At 36.6% G+C, this 9,352-nt stretch overlaps 2 protein-coding genes across 2 annotated transcripts in view; both read right to left on the reverse strand.

The window, feature by feature from the left end:
- Nucleotides 1–6,961: 6,961 nt before the first annotated feature.
- On the reverse strand, nt 6,962–8,389 carry LOC107709933 (tumor susceptibility gene 101 protein-like). The gene is made up of 5 exons (XM_016514604.1): nt 8,043–8,389; nt 7,557–7,644; nt 7,422–7,487; nt 7,284–7,343; nt 6,962–6,972 (listed from the first exon to the last, which is right to left on the reverse strand). Exons 1-5 carry the CDS (start codon nt 8,082–8,084, stop codon nt 6,962–6,964), a joined length of 267 nt encoding a protein of 88 aa, XP_016370090.1. The 5' UTR covers nt 8,085–8,389.
- A 530-nt stretch (nt 8,390–8,919) lies between these two features.
- LOC107709951 (tumor susceptibility gene 101 protein) overlaps nt 8,920–9,352 on the reverse strand; it is a 3,223-nt gene continuing 2,790 nt past the window's right edge. The window contains exon 6 of the mRNA XM_016514622.1: nt 8,920–9,091. Coding sequence (XP_016370108.1) covers nt 8,988–9,091 — 104 coding nt within the window. The 3' untranslated portion in view covers nt 8,920–8,987. The remainder of the gene's footprint in view (nt 9,092–9,352) is intronic.

The raw sequence follows: 9,352 nt of genomic DNA on the forward strand, positions 1-9,352 counted from the left end.
AAGCACAGACGAACTGACTAACGTTCAGAGTTGGTTCCAGTATTTTAACAGTTGGATCGTTAGCATGTTGCTAAGCTAACAATCTTATGTACTGCGTACCCGATCTGAACAACTTTTTGTGTGCCACAAATAATGCTCATAACGCAAAGAGCTTAAGACTTGATTAACATTCAGAGTTGGTTCCAGTACGTCTTGCGTTAGCATGTTGCTAAAGTAACAAAGCGCAAACGCACAAATATCGGGTGAAATTTTTATTGGATTGATTTATGTACCAAGTAACTGACCTGATCAACCCTTCATGGACAGTATGTCCCACAAGTGCCACAAACGCCGCAAGTGAAGCGTACAAAAGACTTGACTCATGTTCACAGTTTGTTCCAATAGATCTTATGTTAGTTAGGGTGACCATACGTGCCATTTTCCCAGGACGCGTCCTGGCCAGGATTTCTTTATTGCTTTGATTCAAAGTACCTCGACAGCATTTCGAAAACACAAGGAACCGATGTCATACACCGATCGGTCTGCACACGCAAACAAAGCCAAACCCTAGATATTTTAGGCAATATAGAAATCCTGGCCAGGACTCGTCCTGGGAAAATGGCACGTGTAACCATCAGATATCTCTACGCCAGTCTCAGACCTTCAGATTGTAACGCTCCTTATTTAAGCGATTTTAGCTGCAGAGGAGAAATAGTTTATTTCTGTTGTCTTGACAAAGATCATCAACCTTTGTAAAAGTTTGTGTCTGTGCGTACTATTGTATATTCAAGAAAAAAGATTACAGTATTGACTTTTTTTCTTTTTCTTATCACTTTAATTAGATATTTTGGGAGTAAATGTACTTAATTTCCCCCCCCCCAAATTTTTACCTAAATGTACTTAATATTTTACACAATCTAAAAAAAATATTAATAGTCCTACATGTTTTATGCAGAAAATATATATTTTATTTTGAGGTGATTTTTCCTGTGAGATTCACATAGTTATGGAGTATGACTACACTTTGAAACAGTGCCTGAATGAAAACAGGAGTCGCTATCCACATCTGAGAGCAATTTCCTCATATACTTCCTGCAGAAAAGTTATCACTCTGTACGGTTAATAACAGTAGTATCTAAAGCCAAAGACCCAAACGCCTGCCACGAGAAGCTCAAATGAAAGAAGGAACATTAAGTCTATGACATCTTATTTATTTCTAATGCTCAGGTCTAGTTTTTCCTTTTAGCGTTCAAATATTGTACCCGATTTGCAATATTGCCTTTTCCTAATCAAGAAAATAAAGTCAGCCGGTTACAGTAGCTAAAAAAACTCTCTCAGAAGTAAAATATCATAAACAGCTGAACTCCCACTGACATACCACAGAGCGATTAGATCCGAGTCTGGCTCGTGTGATCAGAGCTGGAGCGCAGGGTCAGTAAAGGTCACTGAGTCCGGCTGTCTTTCGCGCTTTCTGCATGAGCGCTCGCAGCTGGAACTGTTTTCGGGACAGCAGACGCACATGCTGAGGACAAAAACGAGACGAAAGGGGATGTCAAACACAATATTACCAAGAATAGTACAATAAATGCCAAGGTTGTGCCAAAACCTGCATTGTTCTCTGAAAGAAGAGATGAACAGACCTTGAGGAAGACCTCCAGGTCGATGACTCCTCTCCGCAGGGCTTCACCCAGGTAAAAGATGGTGTCCTCTATGGCGTTCTCCTCTGCGTACAGGTTCAGGATCTGTTTGTCAAAATTATGCTTCTGATTGAAAAAAAAATTTAATAGAGCAAATACACAAATCAACATTCACACTCAATACGGCTACAAAATTATGATATGCATTTTTAGCTGTATCACCCAGCCATTTTGCAACAATTTTGTGCATGTTTTGTTATTAAATTATGTACCATGCATGCATAAATATATTTATTATACATTATACTGGCCAACAACTTTGCATTCACTATTGAGAAATCCCTATTGAAAAACCTATAAAGACTGGTGACTAAGAAAGCATATGCAAAACAAAATATGTTTTAATTTAATTTACAATGTTCTACTGTGATGAGCAGCTTGGCTGAAATGTGTTCATATCATCTCAGCCATACAGAGACACTCCGAGTGATTACAGACTCACACGTTCCGCATAGCACTGTAGTTAATGTCATGGTTCAAACCTAAGGATGAGAGTTCCCTGAGGACTGCGATCCTTTTGCCTCTCCTGCCACTCTAAATATACCCAGCACCCACTCTGTCAAACGGGATGAACAGGATGAAGTCCTCTGACCTTTACCAGCTCAGAATCTAGTTACAGGCCCAACCTTTCAGAGCAGTCCAACAAGGACACTGTAAAGCAGGCACACAGCCAGGCTGAAGACCAGAAGGCAGGGTCACGACAGAGCAGAGACAGATGAGTAGAGTGAATATGAAGGGTGAAGTGTGTTCTACTGGGTACTTTTATGAAGCTGACATTAACATGCTGTGTCATGTCATTCAGGGTAATCTGTGTCTTGTCCAATATGCTTTCTTATTTTAGATCTAGACTCTCAAGACTGCAATACACTCCCAATTCAGATTATCTCCAATTCAGACAGAATGTTGGTAATCCAGATTAACTCATATTCTCACCAAAAGATGCCAATTCATATGAACTCACATGAAGATTGAATGCTGCTTATTCAAATTCAGAGTAAAGGCCACCGATTCACATTAACCCAAATTCAGAATAAATGCTGCCAATTCTAATTAATTCAGCTTCAAACTGAATGCTTCAGTGTTGTATATTCAGGCATAATGTTTGTTAATTTAGATTAACACAGATTCGGATTGAATGTTGCTAATTCAAGTGAATTCAGATTTGAACTGAATGCTACTAATTCAATTCCGCTCTGATTCATATTCAGTGTTGCCAATTCAGATCAACTAAGATTTAGACAGAATATTGCTAATTAAAGGGGTCATATGATGCTGCTAAAAAGAACATTATTTTGACTTCGTCCACGGTGAAAGCCGATCCGGATATCGTCCTCTTTTGGAAGACCAAACAAAGTAGTTTCGCTTTCACAACGAATCACACAGCGCCTTCACGACATGGCGGCGGCAACAACAATACTACAGCGAGAATAAAAGTTACGCCTTCTTTCTTTGCGTGAACATTTGGGCGGCGTTATGCAAATCTTCCCACATAGTGATGTAGATATGTGGGGGCGTGTTAGAATGAGCCGTTTTAGGTAGGTGTGGCTGACTCTTAACTTTTATAAAGAATATCTCTTTGGATTTGAGACTTTAGTCTTTGCAACTTTACAGATCTTCTTTATGCACCAAGAGCTTGTAACACTCCAAAGAGAAAGGAAAAATTGAAATCGCATCATATGACCCCTTTAAAATTGACTCATATTCATATTTAATGCAGCAAATTTAGATTAATTCATATTCAGATTGACTGTTCCTAATGTAATTTCAGAGTAAATGCTACAAATTTAGATGAACTCAGATTCAGACTGAATTTTGCCAATTCAAATGACTTCAGATTTAAACTGAATTCAACCAATTCAGTTCAGCTCTGATTCAGATTCAGTGTTGCCAGTTCAGATCAACTCATATTCATACTGAATGTTACTCATTTAAATTCAGTGTAGTGGTTATAAATTCAGATTAACAAAGATTCAGATGTTGCCAATTAAAATGAATTCAGATTCAAACTGAATGCTACCAATTCAATTCAGCTCTGATTCATATTCAGTGCTGGTGATTCAGATAGAATGTTGCTAATTAAGACTGACTTACATTCATATTGAATGCAGCAAATTTAGATGAACTCAGACTTAGACTGATTGCTTTGAATATAAAATCAGATTAAATGCTACAAATTTAGATGAACTCAGACTGATTGCTGTGAATATAAAATCAGATTAAATGCTACAAATTTAGATGAACTCAGGTTCAGATTGAATGTTGCCCATTCAAATTAATTCAGATTCAAACTGAATGCTACTATTTCAGTTCAGCTCTGATTCAGTGTTGCCAGTTCAGATCAACTCATATTCATACTGAATGTTGCTCATTTAAATTCAGAGTAGTTGTTATAAATTTAGATGAACTCCGATAAATTCAGAGTAAATGCTACAAATGTAGGATAACTCAGGTTCAGCTTGAATGTTGCCAAATCAAATGAATTCAGATTCAAACTGAATGCTAACAATTGCTCTGATTCCAATTCAGTGTTGTCAATTCAGATTAAGACATTACATTAAGACATAATGTTTGTTAATTTAGATTATCCATACTGAATGCAGTCAATTTAGATCAACTTGAATTGTTGGCAATTCAAATTAATTCAAATTCAAAATTAATTCTAGCAGTTCAGTTTAACTGTGATTTAGATTAAGTGTTGCTGATTCAGATCAACTTAGAATGCTTTTAATTCAGATTAACTTATTTTATATTAATATTAAATCTAACAAATTTATATTAACAGTAACACTAATTAAGACTAAATGTTGCTCATTAAAATTTAGAGTAAATGCTACCAATTCAGATTAATGCAGATTTACAATAAATGCTAGCAGTCTGCTTGAACTGGGATTCAAATTCAGTGTTGCCACTTCAAATGAACTCAGATTTAGACAGAACATTGCAAATTCACATCAATACAGATGCAGATTAAATTTTGCCAATTCAAGTGGAAAGAGGGCTAAAAACAAATCTGAAAAATGACATCTGAAGACTACAACCTGAAACTGAAAATTGAATCCACATAGCTTATTCCAGGATTACTGAGATTTGCAGTATGATTTTGTGCTGTGTTCGATACAACAATGTATCGTCACAGAGATTTGACGATATGAGTATCAATACAGCTGGCCCTGTATCGATATTGTGGCATGTGCGCTGCAGTGGACTGCGCTTAATTTGAATACAAGAACACCGTTTAAAATGGAGTACAAAAGTGCGAGGTTTCTAAATAATAATGAATAGAGCATAGTATAATAATAATAAGCGTTAACATATAGGCTACAAAAAGGTTTAATCTGGCCGCAGAGGAACACAACTGGGGTTGCCTGATATAAAGAGACGTAATCCCCGAAACAGAGCTTCACACTTGCGCAATACGGAAATATCTGCTAAGTGTGTTACTTGTTTTTGTCAACCTGGCAACCATGTGCACGCGCTCTCCAGTGTGGATAAACGCACTTGCTTTCTGAAAACACCGGTAAGCTTGCAGTTTAGCGATCTCCACTTCAATATTCTATTCTCAGAAAAGTGTAATTCATCAAGTGTTTATTTACGAGAGAGAGAGAGAGAGAAAGAGAGAGAGAGGGGCTGTGTATGTATGAATTACCACAGTTTTGCCGCGTTTCTCTATTAACAGTGAAGCTGTGGCTTTAATTCCTTTAGAAACGATGTTACCAGCTCCTTGTTGAGAAAGATAATGTAGCTCTTGAGCGATTAAGCTATTTTATTGATAAAATTGTGGGGCAGCACTGAGAAGTTTGTGTTGCTGAATGTCTGAGTGCGGCCGCAACGGGATCTGTGTGAGTGACTGAGCATGTGTGTGTGCGTTAGATACAGAAGACAGCGCATTAGTTTAGAACTCTTCTAATTTTTATTTTTTTAAACGTAGAAAGTGTGTTAATTTGTGAAATGATAACCTACCAGCAATGTAAAGATGATTTTGTAATATATTAGTATGAGTGCATTACAATATAAATTTATTAGAACGAGTACATTATTATTTATGGGCTTAAAAACAAGATGCAAACAATCAGAATATTGTACCTGGTGGGGAGTGCACAATGTAAACATGAAACATATGCCATTACCTATATTGTACTGTGGTACAGTTATGGAGGCCCTTTATAATGCAGAGGTCAACTGCCTGCTCTGCCAGTAGTTAGCAACAGTCCTATAGTATGCAGTGTTTAATAAACAGCTGTTTTACTCAATTCTGCTGAGGTGAAAATTAGTGCAGTCCTGTATCGTGATACGTACCGTATCATGTCCTCTGTATCGGGATACGTATCGTATCATGACTTTGCTGGTGATACACAGCCCTAGTATGATTGTATATGATGTAGTTTAGCTATAAAACTGAGCCAAAGGCAAACATGCCAACTCACCCACAGTAGTGACAGGAGTCTGGGAAGTGTAATGCGCTGGACCGCCTGTGGCAGGATAAGCATTGCCTCCTGGGTAAGGGTAACCTGGATAACCACTGAAGCGGACACAAATCATTACATAACCAGTTAATCACGCTCTGTAATTACAACACAGGTTTTTATACCAAGTGTTTTCATATCATGAGTGCTGAAAAAAATACAAATAATTTTAACAGGTTTATTAAATGTTGATTAGACTGTTGCATGATCTTTGGCCAGACTGAAGGAGTCATTACCAGGGGTTTGGGTTGGGCCCGTATGGAGATACTGCTGGCATTCCTGGCATATAGGACTCTGGAACGAGGAGCAGGACACAAAACAAACACTTACATATGCACTGCTCGTGCTGGGAGACCTCTGCTGTTTAAAACAGGCATTACTTTGACAATTGGGAATGGTTAATTGATCATGTAAAGCTTATTTTATATATGAGCAATCTGAGCTAAAAATTAAGTTGCATAAATATATCTCCAGGTCAAGAAATGCCTGTGTACTATTGCCAAAACCAAAAGAAAAAAAACAACAAAGAAATTATATTTTGCATAAATAAAACATTAAGTTTATTTTTAGTACCATTAAAATTAATATACATATATATGTGTGTGTGTGTGTACTGATATATATGGTTTATGAGGACACACGTGTATAATGACATGGGTACTACAATGTAAACATGGTTTATGAGGACACTTCCTGTGTCCCCCCGTAAAACGAAAGGCTTAAAAAAACATACAAAACAGTGTATTATGAAATTCAAAAAAGGGGTAGGTTTGGCGTAGGGCAATAGAAAATACAGTTTGTACAGTATAAAAAACACTACGCCTATGGAGAGCCTGTAAACCACAAATGCAAGTACAAATGCACTGTTACAAATACTACCATGTGTATCAGTGTTGTTATTAATTACAACTAAAATATTTAAAGGGGTCATATGATGCAATTTCAAGTTTTCCTTTCCCTTTGGACTGTTACAAGCTGTTCGTGCATAGATTGCAAAGACTAAAGTCTCAAACCCAAAGAGATATTCTTTATAAAAGTTAAGCAACGAATGCTTCGTTTATAATGGGTTTTCATGTTTTTGTCTCATTGCTCCGGCCGGACAGGGTATCACAGTATGGTGAGGGGCGTAACATTTCCGTCACACGCTTGAGGTATTCGGCCATATCCAGCAGCCACAAGCACACGGGGATATTGTACACATTCCCTGAAACAGGAAAACATGCGTGGTTATATGTTATAATGCTGCCTTCATCTTTACACGATAAACAGTTCTCTAACCCACCTCTATAACTAACTGGAACAGTTCCTGTGAGGCTCATCAAGTCTCTGGACGATCCGTCATTAAACACTGTGAAAGAAACAGCAGTTATTCATGGAAAACTCAAAGAATTACGTTCCCAGGATGAGAAAATCTTACCGTACGCATCCATAACAGGTTTGAGGTCTTTGTACTGAGAGATGACGTTTGTTATCTCTCGGACAGTGAGATCTCTGTATTTGTATTGCTGGAATATAGAAAATAATACACGTATATAAATAACCCCATTATAAAGCCTTATCACAATGAAATGTCTAAAAATATATTGTATCAACTATCAAATTATTTAAATGTGCATTCAACAATAATATGTTATAAGTGTAAAAAAATGTTTGCCTTTGATATTAAAGTTATTATAAAATATTTATATAATTATTTTCACTTTCAAAAAGTAAAACAACATATGAAATCAACTAAATCCAGTATGGCAACCGTTTTAGCATATCTTAAATAAATACAGACGAATAACCTGCCTAATACAGTAGATATGAGATTATTTTCCGTGTTTACACAATAATATTAAACACCCATCATATTCTTACCCGTTCAATTTAACTAACTAACAAGAATAAACACAATACTGACCTTCAGCATCTTTTTAAGAGTTGCTTCGTTGACAACAGCCATGATTTACTACACAAATATAAACAAACACACTACACTCCAGAGAAATAACCGAATAATTGTGTGAAATGTGAAATAAACGAGTGTGTCTGAGCTCAGGCCAAGACTCCGATAGACCCAGAAACACTCGTATTAACGCCTGCTGTCCGACACAAACACACTCCAAACACCTCAATAGCCCATTAACACGGTCCGAATAATAGCTACTTAATGAGAACTCAATAAATGTAGGTAAAATCGGCCAGCATTCATCTCGAGGAAGATAAACAAGACGAGCGGCGCGAGCGTCACAGCGGTTTCACTTCCGGTGGGAGTGTGATGGGTTTTCCAAAATAAAGGTCTGACAAGTGGTTTCTGTTAACTTATTTAATTCAGAAGTCATAATTCATAATTTATTATAATAAAATAATTATGGTCTATTTTATCATCATTCATTTGTAATTTTACTAGTTTAGGTTGGATCACATTTTTAAATGCGCAGTTAAGCATTCCACGTCCACAGACAAAACCAGCACTTGGCAATTTAATGAATACAACTTAAAAGTATCCACTTTTTTTTTTTTTTTTTATAAAACTGAGTGAATATGTTGTGATTGTAATATCCTACTGTGTATATCTGCATATTTACATATTTATGTAGGTGTTTTTTTTATACAGGTCAATATGAATACATATATATATATATTTTTTAAACATTTAACTGAGCATGAATCACTAGGAAAACCTTGCTTCATAAACATGTATATTTACATAAAATGTACATAAAATTTGAGTATTTACATTCATGATGCTCAAATTTCACATTCATCATTATTATTTGTAAACAAAAGTTTACAGTTTCATGCAAATGTCTACTTTAACAAGAACACGCGTGTACAAAATCACATTGCAGATACATCTAGCAAGCTAACAGACGGTTTCGTTATGTTCAGAGAAAGGAAGATCGTCCTCTCTGTCCAGCGTCACGTGTGAGATTTCCTCAACTGAGCGTTTGTAATAAGCAGAACCTGCTGTAAAGAAACATGAATTGTCATTTTACCTAAACATCCACACAAATACACAAATGCATTTTCTTTAAAGGGGTCCTATTATGCTCTTTTACAAAGCCTTGATTTTGTTTTGGGGGTGAACTAGAACAGGCTCTCATACTAGGTTGTTCGAAAAACACATTATTTTTCACATATTTTACATTATTACAACACCTCTCTCCCCAGTCTGGCATGAACGGCTCGAATAGTTCCTGTATCAAATGAAGGCCCGCCTTCTGAAAT

This window comes from Sinocyclocheilus rhinocerous, unplaced genomic scaffold, assembly GCF_001515625.1.
Source record: "Sinocyclocheilus rhinocerous isolate Xijiao unplaced genomic scaffold, SAMN03320098_v1.1 scaffold2792, whole genome shotgun sequence".
NCBI lineage: Eukaryota > Metazoa > Chordata > Actinopteri > Cypriniformes > Cyprinidae > Sinocyclocheilus > Sinocyclocheilus rhinocerous.

What these genes read in the sequence shown, in the direction of transcription:
- LOC107709933 (XM_016514604.1), bottom strand. Translation starts at nt 8,084, where the DNA reads ATGGCTGTTGTCAACGAAGCAACTCTTAAAAAGATGCTGAAG. An exon ending in CTCTTAAAAAGATGCTGAAG is followed by an intron (nt 7,645 to 8,042) that starts GTCAGTATTGTG and finishes TCTATATTCCAG; the next exon opens with CAATACAAATACAGAGATCT. An exon ending in ACCTGTTATGGATGCGTACG is followed by an intron (nt 7,488 to 7,556) that starts GTAAGATTTTCT and finishes TTTCTTTCACAG; the next exon opens with TGTTTAATGACGGATCGTCC.